The sequence below is a fragment of the Botryllus schlosseri genome, chromosome 7 (assembly GCF_051294905.1).
Source record: "Botryllus schlosseri isolate E-star chromosome 7, Bs_hap1, whole genome shotgun sequence".
NCBI lineage: Eukaryota > Metazoa > Chordata > Ascidiacea > Stolidobranchia > Styelidae > Botryllus > Botryllus schlosseri.
In genome coordinates, this window is record NC_137242.1 from 20,468,158 (window position 1) to 20,494,563 (window position 26,406).

The 26,406-nt window shown below is 39.4% G+C and overlaps 1 protein-coding gene across 1 annotated transcript in view; it reads left to right on the top strand.

Annotated features, from left to right (window-relative positions):
- LOC145442842 (tRNA-dihydrouridine(20) synthase [NAD(P)+]-like) overlaps positions 1–22,141 on the top strand; it is a 28,778-nt gene extending 6,637 nt beyond the window's left edge. Inside the window, exons 2-13 of the mRNA XM_080320866.1 lie at positions 1,914–1,959; positions 4,113–4,207; positions 6,032–6,075; positions 6,129–6,189; positions 7,334–7,447; positions 8,309–8,466; positions 10,571–10,739; positions 12,630–12,751; positions 13,383–13,535; positions 14,125–14,218; positions 15,642–15,715; positions 21,881–22,141. Coding sequence (XP_080176992.1) covers positions 1,914–1,959; positions 4,113–4,207; positions 6,032–6,075; positions 6,129–6,189; positions 7,334–7,447; positions 8,309–8,466; positions 10,571–10,739; positions 12,630–12,751; positions 13,383–13,535; positions 14,125–14,218; positions 15,642–15,715; positions 21,881–22,007 — 1,257 coding nt within the window. The 3' untranslated portion in view covers positions 22,008–22,141. The remainder of the gene's footprint in view (positions 1–1,913; positions 1,960–4,112; positions 4,208–6,031; positions 6,076–6,128; positions 6,190–7,333; positions 7,448–8,308; positions 8,467–10,570; positions 10,740–12,629; positions 12,752–13,382; positions 13,536–14,124; positions 14,219–15,641; positions 15,716–21,880) is intronic.
- The last annotated feature ends 4,265 nt before the right edge of the window (positions 22,142–26,406 follow it).

Below are 26,406 nucleotides of genomic sequence, written 5' to 3' on the forward strand. Positions count from 1 at the left end.
CGCGGCGTTTTGACTCATGCTATTAGCGAGTTTAGCGCATGGTTAGTGAACATAGTATTATAGCAGTATACAACTATTTGATATAATAGACCTGATACTCTTTTCCTTTCTACTGGGATAGAAACAAAGCTTGCAAATGTATATTCCAGTGACTGGGGAAACCGCCAGTCGGTTGCTCTAAATTTTTTGTTATATCCCAAGATATCAATATACTGGTATGACTTTTTCCAATTTAGGAATAACTATCTTCGATAATTTATAACTGGATCTGATCTGGCTACTCCTGTGCAAGTTATGCAGTATGTGTTCGACCTAAAAGAACTGAAATGTTTTCCACTATTCTTTGTTGCTTTACTGAGTTTATGTATATCTGTTTTTCTAGGATTAGCTGTAGTGCGAAATGTCTGAAAAAAAAAGAAAATCGTCATCTAGTGCAGCAGTACCGAAGAAAACTAGAAGAACATGATCGCAGACACAACATTTCTTAGTTGAGCCATCTGAGGAAGCCATTACGGGATCGAAGTTGCCCACTCTGAGGCAAGTTATGCAATATGTGCTACACCTGAGAGAGCGTTCATATTTAAAAAATGAACCAGTCAAGTCACACATCCAGATCGCAGTAGATGAAGTGATCGGTTTTTGGTTACTTGCTGGCATAAAGACTATCACAAAAGTCAATGCCACTAAAAGATTGGAAACAGTGTGGAAAAAAATGGCTGTCACTAAAGAAAACTGCAGGCCGGCAATATGTATCATAAAAACAAAGCGACTTTGAAGCCAAACTGAGTAAGCTATGGGATATAGGAGCTCCTGACGCTATAGCGACAATTGAAGCAAGTAGACTTCTTTCTCACGATAAAAAACGTGAAGACATAGCATTTTATCAGGATCAAAGGGGTCCGAGATTAGCAACAATCGGTGGCAAAGATAAAGTGTTGAAAGCGAAAATCATGCAACAAAAGAGACGGACCATGAGTGCAAGAGAGTCTGCACCAGCATCAAGTAGCGAAGGTGAATTTACAGAGAGCTCATCTATATCGTCACAGGTAGCTGACACTTCTCACAGCACTGATTTTGAACTTGCACAGTCGACATCTGGTCATTCCACTAAATTTGTGACATACTGATCCGGATTTCGTGACTGCTCAAGAATTTGTGAATACTGTTGAAGTAGTTAATGATGCAGCAGAGCGTATGGTAAAATTGAATACCGACTATGCTGCGTTCGTAACGGATGACAAAAAACAGCGAGCGAGCCTCCTACAAGCTGTGGAAGATCACCGGAACAGATATGCAGATTTCTCGAAAGCAACCATTTCATCCACCTGATTTATGTAATATTTTGCCAAGTTGATCTCTTTCATTGCCTTATTTTTTCGTTTCGTGTGATGTTTATTATGTGGCTGTGAGTGGATGTTACATTTACAGTTGTATTCTTGCACATGGGGATCCAGGAAATTGATGAACAGTGCCGGGTAGGTTTGAGTGGTGTAGGATATGTGATCCAACAAAATGACTATCAGTTTTAGGTAGTTTTGAGCAGTTCTAAGGCAGTGTGGGACATGGAAATGATATCCTGAACTAGGAATGCCTTATACAGTGGGGTTTTGTAGCACTCCAAACCGCAACAGCTGCATAAATCCATGTTATATGTCACTTTAACTAAGCTAGGTAAAATCGTGACACTCAGATTTTAGGGGAATTCCCTATTTTCAGCTGCTCTTCTTCCGGCTCAATGTGCACACGGATGCAGGGGATGAGTTACAAAAAAAAGTAGCCAGAATATGTTTTTAAGGTATAAGGCATGGGAATCGGACTGAAAACCTAGACTTTTTGAAAGTCGGTCAATTCTGAACAACCCTAATGTACGGTAGTCATTTACATTCCTAAAACAATTCGACCAATTCTTGTAGGAGCTAATTGATCATCGACTGGCACAGTGCAAGAGGATTGAAAATGGTAAGTACCGTAAACCGGGGTAACTTTGGACAATTCTCAACAATTCCGCTTTGTATCTTGGAAATGCTAGGGTGTAGGGGAGGCAAGTTTTGTGTTTTTTTGGAGTCATGGAGCAAAGATTAGAATTAACTCATCCAAAATCTTCATGGTCATAAATAAGTACCTTATTTTTGTAAATTACCCGTGTCCAAAGTTACCCCTGCATGTGGGGTAACTTTGGACAATGTAGTTTTTTGTATGCCTTTACACTCTATTGTTTATGAAACCTCGTAAATGATGCTTATTTGGTAAGAGTTGATGAGAGCAGTGAGTAAAGCTGAAACAAAATAGTATATGTCTGGCCTATTGCATGATTTTTACCTAATCCCCCCCCCCCCCAAAAAAAAAAAAAATTAGGTAGTTTATGAAGGCTAATGCCCCCTTATTCATCCCTTATCTCAATTTTCCCTCATGCCTTCACCAATTGGGACTTATAAATAACTATGGTGATAAGGGGTATCCCACTGGCAGTGTCAGCAATTGACAGCAAACATTAAGCATGTTAGCGTGATTTATTGCCGATTTCTAATATATTACTGTTCTTGAAAAGATACATTTTCCCTTTCCTATGTCCTCTGATGGATATATTTGTCGTAATTTACGATATCCCATATTCAGCAGGCGCATCTTTAGGAGTATGTGATAAGTTTTTGAAGTAGCTTACACCCGATTATAATCTCTCAGCTCATTGCCTACCCATTTTTTCATATTTTGGCAAGCTCTCAATTTATTAACCTTCTCATTCCATTTCAAGAAGCCATCAGGCCGGTCATAAGGAATATAGTTGACGATACACTTTGACGCAGATGAAGCAGCCACTTTCCAGAGCTCTAAATATCACATTTTTCACTGTCCAAAGTTACCCCGTTCTGATAAAATTTGACGGGGTAACTTTGGACATCACATTTTCTTGTATTGATCTAAGGGTGACCCCACTGAGATTTTGGCCATGGATTAAGACTACTTAGAGGTATCTGCTGCCAAGTTTTGAATCTATGAATCACATGCTATCTATGTTTGGTTGTAAGAAGTTTATTGGCCATCAATTTTGACGAAATTGACCCCCTCCATTAATTTATCAATGTTGGGTCAAGTTTATCTGGTAGTGAAATGAATCCACCTTTTATAGAGCCTACTTGTGGTACTGTTGCCTCATGAAAAGAATTGGACATCCAGCAGCAACCCTTTTTCATCAATAACCATTTAAATCTTTTACTGCTTAGTGTCCAAAGTTACCCGTAAGTCCAAAGTTACCCCGGTTTACGGTAGGCTATTGTTGCGACTATAACTTAACAGGTTCTTGCATGTACCGGTATAGCGGTATAATAGTAGGGTAGTAGGCTCTCAATTTACTGATTCATGACAGCTATATAAAGTTCATTTGAACTATATCTGTATCTTTGACTTGTGTCTTTTTGTGCCATATTTTCCTATTCTACCATGACCGATTGGAACATCGTTATTATATTCAGGCTATCGAAGCGAGGTTTTGTGTTGAAATCGTCATGATTAGCGACGCTATTACTATCATCCTCTCAAGACACAAAATTTACAATGCCAGGACACGTTGGCTCAAAATGCAGATAAATTTTAATCCCTTCAACACAGTCTCTCGCATCATGAAGTTCCTAGTGGAACGAAATTCATTTGAGATAATTTGATTGATCAGTTCTTGAGGTGAAAATGAATATTTTTTGCTTACTCAATATTGAAATTAGATAACTGAACACCTGTTTATGATTTTAAATAAGATATAAATAAGTGGTCAGGCCTACTACAGAGACTAGGTTTTATTGCTGTGTAGCAATAGTTTTGACCTATGTTGTTTGCTTACCAGTCCCCAACACTATTTTCATCTCTATGGTATCTTAAAATACTAATAACCTATCAGGAGAAAGGTGTGGATACCGAATAGTAGATGGTGTGAATACCAAACAAGTCTTAGATCTGATACAGCTGCGATTCAAACCCATGATCTACCGGGTAGCAATGAATAAGTCAACAAGCTACCACTGCGCTGTGTTGTTAGTAGAAACCTGCTGCTGGATTAATTGTCATAATTTAAAGTGACGAAAACATATTTACAACATGCCCTTTCCGTTTATCTCTAACAGATACTCTCGGCACCATCGACTTTGTTCAAGATGAAAGCAGTCGACCGATGTTTCAAACGTGCTCTGAGGAACGAGACCGGGTAGTTTTGCAAATGGTAATTTCTTGCTTCAACTATGAGTAGATATATCGTTCGTCCAGAATAGAAAGGGCCTATGTCCATTTTTCATAATTTTACTTTTTTTGATTTTTTCAGTATATGGATACAGCTCTTTCAGATGGCAATGAGACCTTCTCATATATTGGGCCTGTTCCTTGACTTGATGTGACATAGGCCAAATACTTTTGATTACATTTGAGAATAGAAGGGGCCTATGTCCAAGATTTTTGGACATAGGCCTTTTCCATCACCTTGCTTGAAGTAAGTAATTGGACATAGGCCCATTTTATTGTTGATGCATTGTGACGGACAATGGAAATTTTTATTTCATCTCATGTGGAACAATGAACGCTATTTAATTTTTCAGTTACAGAAAGAGCAATCTAGCTAGGGTTAGGAAAACACTACTCGCATTGATTTGAGCAGCTAAAATCATTCCAGGAGAAATGGACCTTCAAAACTCCAGCTATCAGTATTGATACCAGTTGCGCTATAGTTTCTTTGATTGAAAAAGAAGTTATAAGAAGACATCCACCCTCGTACAATAGGAATCTATCATACTCCACTCTCATAGTAAGCATAGCAAACAGAAAACAGAAGGCAGCAGGATAAAACAAGACATGAAAAGTAATTACCAGTTAACTTGGGTCCATTCAAAGTCTCTAATACAGCCACAACGGATACAGCTTCTTGAAGAGTGATTCATTTGAGGTGAAACAGTTAGGAGATTTATTAGGAATAGGTAAAATGTCTTCACCATAAATTGTAAATAGAATCATGATGTATGTTATTGACTATATTTAGTCGTTTCTCAGTTTCAAGTTTGTATAAAACAAAAACGGTGGTTGCTGAACTTGCTTCAATTTCAAGACCTATCAAAACTGCGACATTCTAATGGACTCGGTACCTGCTGTCTACAACATTGGTGGTTGAAAAATGCGAAAATACATTTGTTTTAATGGTTAACTGTTATTGCTCACAAAATACAGCATCATAATGTCTAAAAAGACGGATTGAAAAGGATTGACACATGGGCCTATGTCCCAATATTGAGTCAAATGGGCCTATGTCCCAGTATATTAGTGAGCATTAATCATGGCCTATGTCCATTCGGGGAGGAAAAACCCGTCATGCCGATTGATTTGAAAATGGACATTTGTTCCCAAAGTAAGTTGATTGACAAGGAGAAGGATGAAAGAACTAATATCAGAAAAGGCTTTGAGATCTTTCAATAAGGAATACGTAGAATCTTTAAATTGAATTTTCTCAGAACTATGAAATGTGACATAGGCCCTTTCTATTCTGGACGAACGATATTATGCATTGACTTAGTGTATAACATTTTCAAATTCCACAATACATGAGTCCCAGGGAAAGTGCCCAACTCATAGTGATCTATTAAAATTCAAGATGGTACATTGGGCTTCAGCGCTCCTCTTTGATTATTCGTAATATCATGCCGGTGATGTCATATTTTGTGACACGATTGTTCACATACAATGTTCCTTCCAATTCTCTACTAGTTGCTGATGATTACCCTTGATGAGTGTCAGCCGAAAATATTTGGGGTAGGCCTATTACAATATGAACAAAGGCTACTATTGAATTGCATAATAAAATTATATTAAAGCGATTACTGTCCAGAAACAATAAAGTATTCCTATACAGGAAGAAGTTGTGTGATGTTGAACATTAAATGGGTCTTCAAGCTACCCACGTGCCTTTTACAAGACAGTATACAGTGATTATAGTATACTACCAGTTTGCTAATCCATAATGAGCATTGCGTTAACTCTGTAACTGTTTCATTCATTATTCCAGGGCACATCAGACCCAGAAAGAGCATTGAAAGTTGCCAAACTTGTGTAAGTTATCCTAGCCGCGAAGCAATCATGTTTTACGGTCATTTGTACTTCAGGGAGAAAGATGTCTTCGGGATTGATGTCAACATGGGATGCCCAAAAGAATACTCCACAAAGGTACTGTTCATGTGATGTTGGCTTGGCTGCTTTTTTAATCGTTATATCTGCGAGACCATCCAACCCACAGATTGCCACTGTAACTGTATCCTACACAGAGTTGTAATGACTCGAGTCGCGATTTTCTGATGACTCGACTTGACTCGAGTCATTTTCTCAATTTACGGAAATGACTCGTCCTGGACTCGAATCAATGCGCATGACTCTCACCAAGTCATATGACTCGAGACTCAGGCGGCCAAGACCGACATCTCATTGTAATTTCTAAGAATAGCAAAGTAACCGCATTATTGATCTATCAATCCTGAAACTGGGAAAAGGTCCAGAAACTGTTGAAAGAGAGAAAAATTAGTCTATTATGAATGTTAACTGTTCGATATCCCCAAACAGTTATAAAAAGTGAGCTGAACATGACTGCAACTGGAAACTGAGCAGTTAACACAATGACTCGGACTCGAGTCGTAATACCATGACTCGGACTCGACCTCTCTGCTCGTTGACTTGGACTCGGACTTGACTCGGTGGTGAATTGAAAATGACTCAACTTGACTCGAGTCAAAACTACAAAAGTGAGATTGACATGTGACTCGGTTACAACCCTGATCCTACATAGGCTGATTACTGACCGCACCACTCTTTCGTACAGATATTGTCAATATCTGAATACACATATTTTGATACGTGACCATCATTTATGGCCTGATCACGTTGTTCTCAAACTCATCACTTCTTATAATGCTCGACATGATTTAATTACCATCTAAAAGCCAGAGGTAGTTTTTGTCTCCTGATAAAACTTACTCTGAAAGTAGTTTTTGTATACTATTACTTCGACAGTTTTGTTGCAGAATGACTAATTTTTACATACCTATAATTTTGTCGAGTGAAAATGGGTCTCTGAATGCACTTGGACCACTTTAATGAGAGAATGAATCAGCCGAGAAGCCTAATCCAAGGTAGGCTATATCATTCAAATCTCTCACTGTGTGAAAATCAAATTTGACAAGGTGAAATGCATGAGGCCCATTGCTTTAGCACGCGGTAAGCGGAAATGGGGGTGATGTCTCGATAACTTTTTGGTTCCTTCTCGTCTTCGTCTTCCAAACAGATGAATGTAAAACAGTCAATTCCTACTTTACTCCAGGGTGGAATGGGAGCCGCTCTACTGGAAACGCCAGAAAAAGTCCGAGCGATTCTTACTACGCTAGTGGAAGGCGTCAACATACCCATCACATGCAAGATAAGAATATTGCCCAAAGTGAGTATAAATCACAACTATAATCTGCTGCCAACTCTAATTTGCATGGAATCACTCATTTCAGTACTCGATCGTTAGAATGAATACCCGATTCAGATTGAGTACTCGAGTACTCGTATCATTGTGTGCAGCCCTACTAGTGAGCGTTTAATATCACCTATTACTATATGGCGAGACCCAGATCTGACCAGTAACAAAGTGGCCTACTTCTGGTTTTCTGGAGTACCAAAGTAGGTTTGTCTACTTTCACTCGTTAACAGGCTGCCACCCGGGGGGGTTTCTGGGAAATTGTCCTTCACTTTTCAAAACTATAAAACACGACCTCAATGGGATGCGAAACCAACAAGTAATATGTCGTTGGATTCAGAATGTCAACGCCTAACCAACTACGCCGCGAAGATAAACAAGATCAGGGAAACCTAGCGTGTATATAATCATTTTATTGAAGAAGACGAGATAACCTTGTAAAAATAGACACCTTTTGGTTATTTCCTTATAGAGTCCTCAATGTATACCTAGTGCGAATAAGTGTGTGTTATTCACTGCAACAGATATCTTTTCTTTCAAACAAGCCATGAGTAGCCGATTTTGCTCAACTAATTTGATGGATACTATCAAAACAAAGTAGAGCGTTTCGCCACTTTGAAACTATATTACTTGTTGGTTTTGCCTACCATTAACATTGTGTTTTAAAGTTCTGAAAAATTTTACGTGGTAATGGAATATTTTTAGAAACTGCACTATTTCGGGTAGGATTAGTCATTGTGCTTGTTGCGATAATGCGTTTTCAAATTCAGGAAAGTATAGTAATCCAAATTTACTGTTTAAACCTACTTAGTTCTTCATTGAATTGTATTTCAGCTCGAAGACACGTTAGCCTTGGTGAAGCTGATAGAAGAAACGGGTGTGGTGGCCCTTGGTGTGCACGGCCGTCTCAAAGAAGAGAGACCGCGCCATCCGGTCCACGCTGACGTTATCAAGAAAATTGCGGAAACTGTATCGATACCAGTCATTGCCAAGTGAGAAAATTGACATTTTCCATTCTAAATTATCCTTAGGCCGACTTGTTCAAACTAACGGCTTTTCAAAACTACTAGAACTACTCGCTTATAAAAATCTGTAACTAGAACTAGAACTACTCACTATTCAAAATCCGCTGCCAGATCTAGAATTACTCACTTTTCAAAATGTTCAACTAGAACTAGAAAAACTCGAAAAGCAGTAGATAGTTGACCATTAGCTAACTAGCTTGGTGGTTTGTACAGGTCCCGAGTCGCTGGGTGGTAACCAAGTCACGAGGTTCGGAGTCACAAGTCAATTTCACCTTTATAGTATTGACTCGAGTGAAGTCGAGTCATTTTCTATTCACTGCCGAGTCAAGTCCGAGTCCAAGTGACGGAGTAGAGTGCCGAGTTCGAGTCATTTGTGTTTTGACTCGAGTCCAAGTCATTGTGTTGACTGTTCAGTTCCGAGGTAATGTCATGTGAAACCCGCTTTTTACAACTCTGCTCGGTGATATCGAATGCTCCGCATTCATAATATACTAATTTTCCTCGCATTTAACAGTTTTTGGTAGCATTTTCAAGTACCAGTACTGATAAATGAAATAATAATATTGTGATCACTTTATTATTCTTTGAAGTTACAATGAATGTCTGTATTGGTAGACCCAGTCTCGAGTCCTATGACTTGGTCCGAGTCATGCGCAATGACTCGAGTACAAGTGGAGTCAATACACAAATTGACTCGAGTCGAGTCATTACAACCCTGCGGAATCAGTCCTCAGTGGTGGTCAATGTAGTCAGCCTTGGTATTCTGATGGAAGTGGAATTAACACCGCAAATTTCTACTCAATTACAATCGATTTTTCCAAGTTGTGTCGAAATTACAGTGAGGGGAAATAGAACGTGAAGGCATGGAAAATACTCTAGTAAAGAGGCTTAATAAAGTGGATTTGGTCGCACGGTTGCATAATTTTAACGTATGATAGGGAGGTGGTTGCTTTCGATTATAAATCGCAGGGTGCGCCTCTAACGCAAAATGACCAATGACAATGCAAAAGTTGCAATTTTGCATTCAATTATCGTGATACAGGGGCTATTTCCCCAGTTGCTATGACAATTGCACCCATAACATTATGTAAGCAAAGCATATCTCAAACTGCTCACTAGGCCTACTTTGCAATTAAGTCAAGATGTTATAAGTTTCGCAGCGTTGTAACTTAGTAGCAAGGTTCCGAGTCACAAGTCAATCTCTCTTTTAGAGCAGAGGGTCGAGTCCAAGTCATGTTCACCGTTTCCAGTTCAATCCGGCTCAATCCACTATTTTCAACTCTGCTCCGGTGATATAGAATGGCTGGCATTCATAATATGGTAATTTCCCTCAGTCTTAACAGTTACTGACCCTATTGTCCAAGTGTCAGGACTGATAGACGAAATACCAATAATGTGGTACATTAACTATTCTTCAATGTTACAGTGAAATGTCTTGTCTTGGTCGTCCTAGTCGCGACTCATATGATTTGGTTCGAGTCATGCACAATGACTCGAGTACAAGTCGAGTCAATACAAAAATTGAATCGAGTCGAGTCATCTCGGGCATTTGAAAAAAAGACACGAGTCATGTCGAGTCACCAAATAATCGCGACTCGAGTCATTACAACCCTGCCATTTCGCCTAAAAAACTGTTCAGTAAAAGTGGAAGTAGCCATACCATAACCACTAGAGTATGTAGGCAAGACTTAACTTGAGTTCTGAATAAACGTAACCACTTTGCTACTAACAACCTCTGCCTATCCTCCCTTGATATTACCCCCTCAGCCAGGCTTGTTCAAAGTACTGGATTCTGGCAATGCCCAACTAGAACTAGAACTATTCACATCGCAAAGCTCGTAACTTAGGACTACTTACTTTTCAAAATCCACAACTAGAACTAAAACAACGCACTTTTCGAAATCAGCAACTTGAAATCGAAATACTCCAAACACCGTTAGTTAGTTGACCATCTGCTAACTTCATTTGTAGTTTGTGCAAGTCCGCTTTCATTACCACAAAAATCGTCTGAACTAGTTGAGAATTTCGATTGCTGCTTCAATAGCGATTAGTAGTTATCTTCTGTTTTCAGTGGTGGGTCCAACGACATCATCAGCTCGTACAAAGACATTGAAAAGTTCAGATCGATGGCCGGCGCGTCTTCCGTTATGATCGCAAGGTCTGCTCAGTGGAACATGTCCGTTTTCAGAAAAGAAGGTCTACTGCCGGTTCATGACGTGATCAAGGACTATTTGAAAATTGTGAGGATATACTGTATTTTCGTATTACTAGTTTGCAGTTAGGCTGCTACGCAAATGTCACTGCTTGAAAAACACTATCGAAATGGACGTGGCCCGAGTGAACAAAATATGTCTTTGCCGCTAGAAATATACCCGCAATTTTTCGCGCAGACATAGCGACGTCATCCTTCTCGCTTCTTCACAATGGGTTCAGGATATAACTCGCTGAAACCATTTTGTCCTGCAAATTTCCAAACGCCGCTTCTAGGGTTGGAACTGTCGATCAGTGTTGACTTAGGAATGGATATTTCACCGGACGAAAGAAGAACGGAAGGAAAGAGTCAATTCCAGACTTGTACAAACTGTTGGATTTTCAAAATTCGCAATTAGCACTAGAACTACTTTTCAAAATTCGCAACTAGAACCAGAACTAACCACCTTTATAAATCCGCAACTAACTAACTAAAACACGACCAACTACATTCAAATCCACAGCAACTTGTTGATTTTTAATTTATCGAAATCGGATCGGCTTTCCACACAATTATTATTTTGAAATGGGAGGGGTCTCCACCCCCTGCTAGTAGTGATGACTCTGACCTGGAAATAGCTGCAAGAACATCAAACGACAGAACACCGATATCGCGATTCACACGTGTTTTCTTGTTGTTCGGCAACTGATTTTTTTAAATCCGCAACTGGAACTGCAACTAGTCACCTTTCAAGATACTCAAGTAGAACTGGAACTTGTCAAAATACCGGTAGTTAGCTGGCTGGTTTGTGGGGCTGGGCAAAATCGAGTTCCTGAGTGATTTGATTCTGAATCGCGTAATATGCTCCGATTCGAGTCGAGTATTCGGGTATATCACTCGTTATGATGTCATGACAGTATGTAAGTTGTCAAAGTTCGAATATGCACTTTTCATGCCATCCGAAAGAATATGATGCCTGTTATCCATCGCATTAGAGATACTCCGGTATTTTTTCGACCATACCGATTTCATTGCACTTTGTGACAATGTTGTGGGTCGGTCAGGACTTCGGAAATGTGTTATTACCAGCTTTGTATTTGTACCATTTGTTATCGTATACTGCGATACGGCCAATTAGGGTTTCAAGGCTTGCACAGTGGAAAACAGTACCAAAACTATAATTCTCGTACTCGAACATAATGGTCTTTTACTACTCGATTCAGATTCGAGTGCAGGAATCATTGCGCCCAGACCTACTGGTTTGTAGTAACTAAAATTGTAGTGATCACAGGACCGATCACTTCGCAATGTCCAAATTTGTAATTTGGGAGTGCTCGCAATTAACTCAAACTGGTTATTGAATTTAGATTTACTCAATTGCTCATTATGTTTCACTTTGGATTGTGTAAAGTAGAAAGCACTTTTGGAATAGGTTTACATCACTTCAATGAATTCAATTGTGACAGCAACCGGCGAAATAGGCTACCCCCTGTGTCACAGTGACTGGATATATTTTCGAAAAATTTCCAAAATGCTTGTAAAGTCATTTGTCTTTTTGCATTAGTAGCGAAACCATATCTTCCAAGTAATGAGATAGCCAACTCCGAGTAACTGCTAAAAGTGTACAACGCATCGAACCTGATCTACCTAGTACTGTTCATGCTGCCCTTTTTACTAACAATTGAAGTAGTTTCGGTGTGCCTGGGCTACTTCAACTTGTAATTGAGTAAAAATTTATGATATTACTTTTAGTTTTACTCACAGCGCCAATCCTGACTACTTCGACCAATCAACCACCCCTGTGCCGTACTTCATCCTTTACTGGTGGTTTTCTTGTAATCGACTAGCATCAAAACTGGACTCGCAGTCGAAATGATTTATCCCGGCATGTTTGCAGGCCCCGGCGGTTTGAGTTTTAGTAAATGTCTGTTGCTTGCAGGCAATCATGTACGACAACCACTTCATAAATTGCAAGTTTTGCATTCAAGAAGTCATGCGAGAGAAGTTGGAGGGCGAGATCGGGAAACAGCTCCACGCGTCGGTATCGTTGAGAGAAATCTGGTAAGTCATGCAGGTGTAGAGTAATGGCAAATTACGTACCACCACTGTTGGGTGTCAAGCATACTTGCGTCATACGCAATGCGTATGATATAAAGAACCATTCAATTGGCAAATCTAATCTTTGCGGTGAATATAGTGCATTTCAGATCAAATAACGAATTTAATTTTTTTATTCCAATGTATAAGGTTGCTGAATGTGTTGACCATCATCTCAATTAAAATTATTACAACCTTCTAATACAGTATAACTGTATAAGCGTTAACCGCATGGACTGACCAATGACCATAATAGCCCATAGATAGAACTGGTATTGATGCAAGCAGCAGTGATTAGTGTATGCAGGCTATATTATTTTCTCCCTGCCCGACTTACCTATGAATAGATGCTTCTGTACCTGTGCAACAAACGGTGTAACTGTGTCATGAATTTTACTATTCAGTTTGACTATTATTACGCAGTCAATATTTAATTTGTTATAGGTATTCACGGAATGCCGGGTTCACAACAATCTGAAACGGTTACACCATGTTTCAATCCAATATTCATTTGTTTTCTTATTAGTGGTCTGTTCTTCGTTTGTTGTGAGAATTTAGGAATTGGTTCACGTGTCAGCTTTATCTTCATTGTCAGCTGCATTTGGGACCTGGAATCTTTATACGATGAAGCGGAAAGTAATCGCAGGAAAATAAAAGAGAAACTGAGGAAAAGCGGTCTCGCCGAGCTACCCGACGCCAAACGTTTGAAGCTATCCAATATCGTAGAAATGGATTTTGTTTTAAAGCGGTGAGTTTATTAAATGTAAAAAATCGTATCATGGCAGATTCGAATCAACGAAAACATCGAATAAATGTAGCACCATCCATATCGATCTTCCCATGATTACATTTTATGGTTACCCGAACGGTAATTTGGAAGTGTTGGGCCCACCTTATGATTTCCAAGGGGATGTAATACTTTCTATCGACGGAAAATAGTCTTTCTGATGGGAGTATTGCTTGTGGAATGCATACGTATTCTGTTTCTTCGAGTTTGTAATCGTTTCTGGCCGTGTCACCGACTAAATAGCTCAGTTTTCCCCTTTCATGTGGCCAGTTTACACAACAAGTATAATTGTTACAAAGTAAATGAAGTGATGCGATCGCTGTTCTTTCGATTTGATTTGTGAAGGGTCTCTTCGAATTTGGAGGACCCGATTGGGATCTAACGGGATCTGTGTTCATCTCTAGCTGCATATCATGCAATGTGTGACTACCAAAATATTGATATTCCTGGATTTTCGATTACTGGATTTTCGTATTGGCTGCAAATAGCCATCTGTCCAGGCGAGTGCCGTGTTGGGTCGCTTCGTTGAACGTGAAAAATTGTATTTCAGATGCGAATACGATTTGAAAAAAGGAAGATCTCCAAAAACTATTTTACACGATTGGACGAAAAAGAATAAAATTTCACCTCCGATATATCAAACAGTTAGTATTTTGATCCACATTGAAAATCTATTTTTCTTTAACACCAGCGACTACTTTGACTCTCCTATTTTTCCTGACGTACACATGTATTTGTGATGATGCTCTGGTGTCTGTTAGGGTGCAGTATAATACTCTTAATGGTATTGAATAGTTTTATATTTATCAGAATTGTATCTGCATTAGGGTTGTTTAAATATAACTTTTTTCCTGATTCCAGGGATTCGCTGATCAATTACATTGTTAGGTTGCCTAAAAAACGCCACCCATCAAATTTGGCTCCATTCCAACTGGTTGACCTGAACGCACAAGCACAAGACTTTGAAATTTTGAATTTATAAAAATAAAATTCGTTTAAAAATTTTACTGACAATCCCATGAAATTTCTGAGTTGTCTACAAAATCGATATAAAACAGATTTGACGCAATTCCAACCTGTAGAAGCGAAGCTATTTGAGTTTTTCATTCATAATTCTGGAATTACCCACCGTCCAGGGCCAGGCTATTTTTGCGAATTTGAAAACTTTCAACTGCAATAACTTCGCTCCTACCGGTTAGAAGAGAGCAAAAAAAAATTGGTAAACTGTTGAGCATAGTTCTTTTCAACAACTCAACTATTCCATTGGGTTGCATTGGGTTACCATTTAAAATTTGATTTTTTTTTTGGTTTTTAATAAATTTAAAAATTTTCAACTCCTGTTCGTTCACATCCACCAACTGGGTCGAGCCAAAGTCGGTGTGCAGTGTTTTTTGAGGCAACCTAACAATTTGGTCAGTGAATTCGCGGACTCCGAACTGATTATTTTATAACAACCCTAATGTATATCCAACAACATCCAAATATGCGTACATCATGCACTTAACTCCAAACAAGAGACCAATGTTGCACGGGTCCAGCCCTGCTGTACTGTGCTGTAGTCACCTCAAAACGTTGCATTCTGTGGAAAATTCGATATGATCGAAACTGCTGTCGTTAGATGGCAGTACAGCGCAGTGTTCACATTGCTCTGAGAGAAGGAATATCGTGGCCACTCGAACGTTTTGAATTTGAATGTGATTCCCCATACTCGGTGTTTATCTGACAGAAAATTACAATAAATATCACAATAAACATCATATTTTCAATGTTTCGTTGCTCGTGGTGATGTAATATTAATGCCCATAGATATGTACCAGGTAGTTTTCATGTTTCGTGTCAGCATTAGATGGACTTATTGCATGTACGATTGTACATGTTATATGTAGCCTACATATGTTTGTAAACAATGCATAGCATACCTTCTATTTTGAAAATTATGTTTGCGGTGACTGAGATGGGTGCAGAGAGAAGATTTTTCATTCTTTTGTCTCTGACGTTTGGATTATTGCCGCTGTTGATCATGTTGATCGGTGGCTCGACGCTAGCTTTTATTCTATTCTGTTTCAGGAATGTCGCAAGACAGATAGACAATTTCAATCGACCTTGACTGTGAACGCGAAAACGTACAGATGCACGACATGGTTGGTATTTGGCTCCGTGGGCTATCGATTGCTATCGAACTGTGTGTCAGTGCAGAATACACTTCGAGTGTTTCTTGATACAACTTGTCCAGTGAACTTGTGCGCATAGGTGTATTCAACAGTTGGTTTAATTGGTCGTTAAAGTTACTCATGTTCATGAAGACTGTTACTGTGTAATCCGTAGTCGTCTAATTCACGACAAAACGTGGCAGTACATTCACGTATGCACTATCAGACCAAAAGCTGTTGGAAAGCACACTAAAACAATAAAACCACCGCTCAATATTGCTTTTTGCTCCTTACCGTGATGGTGTTGACCCACAATCGACCTCCGTGAAAGGTATAGGCTTGAGCGATTGGGAAGTTGGTGAACGCTTGACAGAATCTCGCCCGAGGAACGATAAAAATTGAGGATTGACCAACTTCATTTGGGGTTATGCTGTTATTCTGGCCAATTCGTGAACGTGAACTGTGCGTTGACAGCCACCTACATAGCCTTATTGGATTACGCCAATAATAATTATTATTCATCTTCGGCCTCAGGTTGGACAACGTTGAACTATAGGATTCGGGTTTCAAATATGACATCGCCTAGCATCTGATATTTTCGCTTGTGCTGAGTCCCTATTATCACTGCTTGGTATTATTTCCACCACCAAACCACAAAAATGAACGGCACCAACACAATACCAGTGACGACTCGAGATTGAGGCTAACAGTAGCCACTATCACCATAACCTAGCGAAGATGACACTGTAATTTCAAAAGCCACTGTCTTTGATCAACTGCTAGAAGTATGCAACCCAGCGACCAAATACACTTTTTGAAACGTTCGAGTACATTTCTGACCCTTCTTTGCTGCTTCCACTTGAAGTACCATAGTCTTATTGTGTCCTGGAACTTTCTTCTTCTACTTGTAGTTACGCAGAAATTTACAGCCTTGCTGCTACTTAATCATCTCAATGAAACTTCTGTCAGATCAATAATATGTGTAATGAAGACAGACGGTTGTCGGGGCGACTTGGAATAGTATTTCAATCAGACACCCACCTTGGCCTACAATCCTAGAGCATGTAAATGGGAGGCGTGCACACTGGTTGAAAAGTAATGAATGATAAGGTAATGGCCTACTCAACTTCTACCTGAGTAGCAACGACAACTATACTTTAATCCAGTGGTGGGTAAACATTTGGGCTCGCGGGCTGATTCAACATCTGAATCCATTCGCGGGCCGCACTATAGTAAATAGAAATTTTTAGCAAAAGCAAACCTTTTGTTAAATTATATAGTGACCGAAGAAATATGGAGGTAATATAAATGTATACTTGAAACAAACTAAATATACGTGTCAGAAATGTTGACAAGATCTTATGAGCTGGTCGTCCTCAATAGCCAATTTGCAGAGGTGGTCAGTAACGAAGTACTTCTACTGTTTCGAAGTACTCAAGTAGTTTTCCTCTACTTCTGGTACTAACTCAAGTAGATCTGATTTTCGCTACTTCTACTTCATAATTTTTTGTGATCTACTTACTTACTTTTCGCTGTTTTCAGTTTGTCAAGTAGAAGTAGCTAAATCCTTTAATCAGAAAGATAGCCTGAGGAATTTCGGGGTTGTTTTCACGAAGTATCAACGTTTAATTTTCATAAAAGTTAAGTAATGCTTAAAATTTTCGTCGCGCTCCGTGGATGCGGATTAACCAGTATGATTTCACGAAAGTATCGGTGAATATAATTTGGGTAGTGGGTTGGTGTGGTTTCGTTCGCACCGCGTTGTCGCCCTTTCCCCATATGGAATATTTCACCACACTGTATATGGCTCATCATAACGTTTGAAACTGATGTTTCGCAATCTAGCATTTACTTATCATATGTCCATGGCGTGTCCTGATCTGGAAAAGTGAACTCTGACTTTTTTAGTTTTAGAGCTGTTTCAGCATACCAACCTTCGTAACTTTCTGGACTAAAGACATTAGATACATGTCTCGTTTTTAGATTTAGATTTCACTTTCAATTCCCAGTACCATTTATTTTGATTTCTAATTTAGGCCTATTTCAGTTCTTTTGTCTGAAAAACGTACATGTTGAAGTATAAAAACAAGTGTAGTAATGCCCTTAATTTCCGGCAATAAAGCTACACAATATGTCATTTTTACGATCCACCATAATTTTTATTCACGTTTATTAATCGCTCAAAGTGTTCAAACCGTATCCTGTACAGCTTCTCCGTATTGCTCTGCAACTAAACCACGGGCCTTATAATATGGGGGAGGGCGCTACACCATGATATTTTCTAGAACGGGCTGTTTGATTAAACAGAGGATTAGTATCGCATTCCCTATCATTTACATCCCATGATGCGGAAGAATGCTTATGCTGTCGACAATTAAATACCTCCTGGAATGCATCAATATGAATCAAGCTCTGCACCTTTCGCATAGCTCAATTTGCACCTTTTGACAATCCATGCGAACGAATTACGATCGTTTTCACAACTACTTACTTGAGCAGATTTAAAGTCAGTCAATTCTACTTTTACTTCAAGTAGGTATAGGTTGCCTATGGAATAAGTACTTCTACTCGTACTTGAGTAGATTTTTTCGTCGCTACTTCTACTTCTAGTTGAGTAGCTTTCTTGACTACTTTGACCACCTCTGGCAATTTGTCAACATTAGCAATGAAAGTCGAAACTTTGAATCTGTGCCCAACGATCTGCTCATAGATGTGCTGATTCTCCTTTCGCTTTACTTGCAGGACACACAATGCTGGGGGCATCATAACCATGTTACCTTAAATAACGTATCTACAATATATAAATAACGTATCTACAATATATTGATAATATAAATATATACTACTTGTACACATATGGAAGATGAATCCACCCAAAACACGCGCGAATCGGTTCTTCCAAGCACAGCACTAAAAGTAATCAACCCACTGAAGTTTCCAATTCAAAATCACGCTCGTGAACCGAATTATGTCATTTCTGTTTTGACTTTCTGCGATCTTTAGCAAGGTAAGGCTATTGCGGTAGCAACAAAAATAAGAAATGAGCATAGTAAGAAGACTATTACTTATCATAGTCATGGAGAATTATGTTAAGATGAAGTTCAATCAAGTCGCCGCAATAATGTAGATTTTTAGTACCGGGTACTTATTTTATCAATATCTTTTATGTGGGTTTCGGGGGCCGCATAAAACGGTCGTAGTTTGCCCACCCCTGCTTTAAACAGTTGGATCCAGAGTTTGGAAACTAGAAAAATTGTAGCGTTTCCGAATTAGATTAGAATTAGAGCTACACAGTGTTTTTTTAAGTTAGACTAGAATTACATTTATAGCTGCGTTTTTTCTTTCAAATTAGGCTAGAATCAAAATCATAGATACATTATTTCCAAATTCGACAAGAATTAGAATTATACCTACAGTTCTTTCCGAATTAGTTCAGAATTAGGATTATGGATATTTTTTTTTCAAATTCGACCAGAATCAGAATCATAGATCCTATTTTTTCCAAGCTAGATTGGAAGTATAATTACAGATACATTTTTTTCCAAATTCGACTAGAATTGGAATTATAGCGAAATTTGTTTTTGAAATTAGATTCGAATTAGTTGAGAATCGAATTATAGATGTGTTGTTTCAAAAGCGACTAGAATTGATCCTTTTTTTTCAAATCAGATTGGAATTAGAATCATAGATACAGTTTCTTTCCAAATTCGAGTAGAAGTAGAATTTCAGCTAATTTTTTTAGAAATTGAATTAGAATTAGATGAACTGCGTTGGCTCTAATTAGACAACTGGAATTATCTAATTGTCCAAGTATGAGCTGGTCATAACTGGATTAGGACACGATAATGAACGAATATGGATATTATAATTAACACGTCTCTTCCGTTCGTGATTTTCAATGTATCTCTTCCTCGCTCGCTTCTACACGATTCGTTAATAGGATTAACGAATACAACACCGGAAATTGGACAGGCGTGCGACACCGTACTCTCCGCGTATACCGCCTACGCGAGAGACACGGAGCCCGGCGAAAAAGGCCGCCCGCGATACGCGGAATCTCGCTCGTAAACAAGTCCACCGCGAGGCCCGGCGTGTGAAAAATGCGGAATCTGCCTCGCGACGCCCGCGTTATTGTGCGCGCGCTCCGCTAATCCGCGCATTATCCGCCGTTTCGTTGTTGCGGCGACTCACTGTACGCCGTAAACAGTCTGTGTCGTCGGTCGGCTGTTTTCAGTCGCACGGCTTGAGTCACAAGGTCAAGACGGACCGCCGCTAATCGCACGGCTTATCAGTTACGGCTGTTGTTTTGTTCCGGCTTGATTACTGTCCGCACGCGATAGTGGTGGTGAGGTATTGGTGTTGCCTTGCACGCGAGGGTGCCGTCGTATCTCATAGGTCGAGTCGTCTTGCTGAGTGCACGGGATGTGTATTCTGTTCTTGATTATATAGAGATAATCCTATTTTACGGTCACCACGCTGTATAAACGCTCTATTTACGGTGCAATTCCTTTATTTTATGATGGAAAGAAACTTGGATGGTAATAGCTGCATTGAAATTAAAATATCACGACTTTAAAATTAGAACTTCAGTGTTCAATTGCTTACAGAACGGGTCAGAGTAATCAGCGTTGGTACTCAAGTGGAAGTGATGACGTAAATTTCTACTCAATGGCAAGTATAAATAGCAATTTCCATGTCAAAACTACTCTAAGTGGAAATATGAATAGTACTGAAAAAAAGTACTCGTTTGAAAGCTATCTTCCACCTGCATAATCCAAAATGTGAACGGCTGCAGTTTGTCTTAAAACCGGTTCAAGTGGTAATGCAAGTAAGCAAAATCTACCTGAGTACTCGGAGATGAAAAATTGCTCTTAAAGCTGACTCTCATTATTGATATTTTGTGTCCTGTTAGCCCCACACGTCTCCCTGTTGTGTCATTGTCATCGGTCTTGAAATCTGGTCACTAACAACCGATCAATGTTCCATTTACTGTTCAAATAGACGTGCAAGTAAGCCAAAGAAGAAGAATTACTTTCTAAGTTGAATCTTTTCATGAATATTCCTCTCTGATTTGCCCCCGCGATTTCTGTTTGTTCTCCTATCGTGATGGTTGGCGGCTAACTGTAACTGGCCAATGGCCCCGAACTGCTTCGTTGCTGTAAAGGGAATAGATGATTTTAGTAGTCCTTTTAGGCAAATGGGAGCGCGATACTGGTAAACTAATTCTATCTAATCCATAATTCGTGAAATGTTTCCATGTTCTGATTTTAATTCTCATCTAATTTCTGGCGTTCATGTTAATCCATCAGGAGAACTGATTGGTGCGAAACGAGCCGAGCTTGGTTTGCGGACTTTTGCCACTCCCGTTCTTACGAGAATGAAGTCTGGTTCGATATGAACTGGTCTTGATTTTTCTTGTGTCTCTTCGTAATATTACCAGGTTCTTATACTTCAGTAGACGCACTGACTATGCTCTGACCACCTCTGGCATTTCATAGGCCTTGTCGTCTCCTCGAGTAGGTGCAATGCGTATTCTTTTGTTGATGATATCGCGGTTATGTTATTTCACGGTCACGCCGCTGTTCGATCGGCGTAATTTCTGATTTTCCGCTTGCAAGAAACTTGGACCGCAGCTACACGGAAATTAAAATACCACGATTTGAAATCAGGACTTAGATGTTCAATTGTTCACCGAGGTATAGTCAAGTTCATCTGCGTTACTACGCAAGCGCAACTATTGACGTAAATTTCTACTCAACTATATGAAGAACTAGCAATTTCCAATACACGTCAAAACTACTTGGAGTGGTAATAGAAAACAACACTGTGAAAAACTTCTAGAGTCGATAGTTTCAAAGCTATTATCTACTGTTACAAAATCGGAGTGTAAAAGTTACCGGCTTGCCTAAAAACTGCTAGAGTACAAGGTGAAATTAGGAAAACCTCTTGAGTACTCTGTAAGGGAATAATTACTCACAAAGCTGTCTCTTATCATTATATCGTTAGCCCCGCCATCACTGTCTATTATTTTGTAGTCATGAGTCTTGAAATCTGGTCCGTACCAACTGGCCTGTGATACTAATAAACTCCCATGCTGTGTAGGCAAGGCGGACTTGGACAACCAGCCCGCATCTAATCCTATCCTCGTATTTGCAGGGCGCGCAACAAGCGACTATCGGAGCAAAGCGCGGCGGTCGTGTGCTTGCGCTCGCTGGGAGTGGATGACGGCAAGCTGGAACCTGTCGTCAGAAAGGTCGCGAATGGCGAATCGGCGCTCACGTGATCGCTGTTGTAGAGCACTTTGAAAGTAGTGATGAAGCAAACTCTGGGCGCGCAGAAATGCGTGGCGGCTGAAGATGAAGGAGTCATGAGTTTTTTCTGTTTTAGTGGGCGATAAATACACGAAATTGGCGGGGATTGTTCGGTGATGTGTAATGGGACTTAGCAGACTAAGCTGTAGTCGAATTTGGATCGTCAATATGGCAGTGTTCGTAAGGCGGTGACCAAGTTGCGACGCAGTACTTAGCGCTACGCTGGAACGTATCGACAACTGTTGTCCCTGAATCTTTTATTTGTCGACCGTGCAAATCAAAGTACATGGCAAAAATGCAACTGCGTGAAATGTCCGGATAACCTAGGTATTTCGATAGGGCAGAGTCATCAATGGTGAACCACTCACGGTAGGAGCATAACCAAAAAATAGAGACGTAGGAAAACAACAAAACGCATCATGAGAAGCGAGGGTGGCGGTTATTGCAGGCTTTCTAAACCTCTAACCCTAGCAGAGGTGGTCAAAGTAGTCAAAAAGGCTACTCGACTAGAAGTAAAAGTAGCGACGCAAAAATCTACTCAATTACGAGAAAAAGTAGTCCTTTTAAAAGCAGCTTAAAACTACATGAAGTAGAAGTAGAATTGACGGACTTCAGATCTACTCGAGTAAATAAGTAGTCGTGAAAAAGATCGTAATTTGTTCGCATAGACATAGTGTCAAACTCAAATTGCTTCGCGGGCCGGATTCAAACCTTTAAATCGCTCGCGGGCCGGACCAGTCAATGATACCAAAATGTTACCTCGTACCTTTACTTAAATACTTCATTATCAATCACGTATAAATAAAAGGGTATTACATTGTATCACGGATCATAGAGGGTTTTATTCCAGCAACTACACTTGCTCTTATCCTTCAACATGTATGATGTTCTCCAGACAAAGGTATTGAAACTAATTTAAACTCAGAATATGATACTGGGAATTGAAAGAGAAATATAAATATTACTTCTAAAAAGCGGCAATTATATTTCATATCTTTAGTCCAGAAGTTTCAACAGTGGTCTGCTAAAACAAATGTAAAGCTAAGAAAAAGTCAGAGTCCAATTTTCCAGTTTGGGACACACCATCGGCAGCTAGATTACGATATAATAGGTAAATGCCAGATTGCGAAATGTTATAGTTTTAAACGTTATGATGGGCCATATTTACTGTGATGAAATATTCCATATGTGCAGCAATGCGGTGTGAAAGGAACCACGCGACCCGCTACCTAAATTATATTCACCGATGCGTTCGTGAAATCATATTAGAGTACTGTGCGCGAAGCGCAACGAAAACTCAACTTTTATTAAAATTGAATGTTGATACTCCGTGACAACAGTCCCAAAATTCCTCAGGCTAACTTTCTGAATGGAGGATCAAACTACTTCTACGTGACAAACTGAAAATAGCGAAAAGTAAGTAAGTAGATCACAAAATATTACGAAGTATAAGTAGAAGTAGCAGGAAATTAGATCTACTCGAGTAAGTACCCAAGTAGCGGAAAACTACATGAGTAGGCTACTTCGAAAACGTAGAAGTACTTCTTTACTGACCACCTCTGGTGACTAGTGTGCCGCAAATCTTTTGAGAAAATAACTTATGCGCTCTGCCGCTTGAAGAGTAGCGTCATTCCCCGTCATAATCTGGGGGCTATGTTACAATTAAATGTCTACATCTCATTCTGTTAGTTCCGTGCATAGCCCGACTGGTAATCGGCTAATTCAACACAGTGTTGTGAAAGGCCCGCCATCGCTGTAACGTTGTATTTTAAAAATCTGTGTCCGCGGGAGCGAGATTCAGCCCCGAGCCAAGCGAACCACTCGTTACACCCGCAAAAACGGGTATGATGAAAATTTGATATTTTTAATTAGTTCCGTGCTTATGCATTGTTTACAGCTACTTTTATACTGTGTTTTCCAAATTGCTGAGAAAGTGTAACTATTTATGGAAAAGTATTGTGGTAACGGTAAAGCTAATCTTCCTACATTCAAACAGAAAGAGACAGCACAGCCAAAGCCTGAGCTTAAATGTAGAGAAGATTACTTCCAGTAGCCTACGGTTCTATTGCGTCAGGAGCCGAGGATAACCAACAACCATTCGTTCGACCCGTTTCTTCAAACGCTGTTTCCACATGAAGTGGCTGAGTTTTTGCTGTCTGCTTCTTAATCCTATTCTATTCTATTATTTCGTTGCTATATCAACATCGACGCTTTTCTGCTTGAACTGGAATTGAGAGCAATAAATAGATAAAGACTGCTTGAAATTGACGACGGAATGCGGTTATGTTAGTCAACAATGCAAAAAGCATACGACTTTCATACGACTGAAACGAGGTTGCAACACGAACACAAATAACGAACATTGTTCCTGTAAACGTAAGCACACCCATCGCGTTAACACTTGGAAATAAAAAAAATTGAAAATAATATTGCCGGTGTGCCGCCAGGGTTTTATAATATTGATAGTGTGCTACTAAGCTCTAAAAGTTTGGGAATCAAAGACCCAAGGTAAATCCTATTTCTTTGATTTACAGGTAGCCTAGGCCTATCGCTATATATCTGGAATTATGGTGGTCAATGCAAATCCAATTACATCCTGCGGGTAAATTCACTTGGTTGGTTCCCGTGTACTGAGACAGACAGTAGACAGAAGTTTATTTCGAAATGCAAGAAAGTATTGCGATGAAATGGTGGCCAGCTATACGGCCATCAGGTCTTCAAGTCAACTGGTCACCTTATACATTATCCAGGCCGTCATATATAGGCCTACCTACATGCAACGCAATTACATATAACCCATATGTCAATCTAGCTATATAAAAACAAGTAACTAAACAGTTGGTAAAATAACAAGTAAACAGTACGAACGGTACCAAACTACCAATGGTATGAGAATGAATAACCTAACCAATAGCAATTTGGTTATGATTGCAAGACCTGCTTTTTATAATGATATTTAAATTCGACGAAAGACATATTTTTTGAATTCGATCAGTTCGAATCTCACCCCATAGTTTTGGTCCTAAAAAGACAATTGATCTTTGAACTATTGCAGACACACGTGGGATGAAGTAGTTGGTAGAAGAAGCAGATCTGGTATTTTGAGTATGGACGTCTTTTTGGAAATGAAATAGGCCTAGCAATGCATCGGAAATATCGCCATTATGGTACCTATGCATAATCCTTGCAATTTCTAAAGTGCTCATTTTAGAAACTGTTAATATGTTGGGGGATCCGGACACTATCCTGTGGCCCTAGACGGCATATTGAGCGGATAGCTCTATTTTGTTGCACTGATAAGTCATGCAAGAACGTTTTGAAGGTTGTGCCCCCCAAAATAATATCATATAACAGACGAGGATGAATTATGGAAAAGTATAAAGTTCTTAGAACTGATCTGGGAAGTAAACGAGATACCGTGACAGTACACCACAAGCACGAGAAACTTTTGACACTAGCAATTCGATATGGGATCTCCAAGACATATCATTGTCAATGTGGATCCTTGATTATTTCACATTGGAGGTTGGTTTCACAGTGACGCCATGTATAGTTATTGCAAAAGTGTGTGTGTGTGGGCGGTGCCTTATTGCTGCTAATCAACAGTTCAGTTTTGGAAGGGTTTATTACTAGTTTGTTGACATTCATCTAAGTGATAATGTTTTCCATTTCAGAGTTGACTGTATTCTGGAGAGAAGCTAGGTCAGAATCGCGGGCAAATAAGCATGTATCGTCTGCAGAGAGAGTAATGTGGAACTTTGATGCATTTGGCAGATCATTAATGTACATTATAAAAAGAATTGGACCTCAAGTTGAGCCTTGGGGAACACCGGTCTCGATTTTTCCATAGTGAAAGGAAGATGTCATGTGATGGTCAATGTACTGTAAGCGGTTTGAAAGATAGGAACGAAATAATTCCAGGGATTTACCTCTTATATCGTAACGCTGTAATTTTTCAAGCAATAAAGAATGGTTGATCGTGTCAAATGCTTTTCTCAAATCTAAAAATATGCTGCAGCAAACATCGTTAGAGCCTAAAGTTGAATAATGTCTAGTAATGAGATCATTAATGGCTTGATTTGTGTCGGTGTTGTGTCGAAATCAAAATTGGCTACTCTATATCAGGGAATTTCGTTCAAAGAATGTCACCATTCTTTTATAGATGAGTTTCTCAAATGAAATAGCAATACACGGAAGAACTGAGATTGGCCTGTAATTATTCATGTCAGTTTTAGCTCCAGATTTGTGAACATGAGTAATTTTAGCTATTTTCAAAGCAGCTGGAAAAATGGCCAATTCTACACATTGGTTGAAATAATAGGCTAACGTTTAGACACTTAGATTAGACCATGTCGATTCTGATTGCGACGC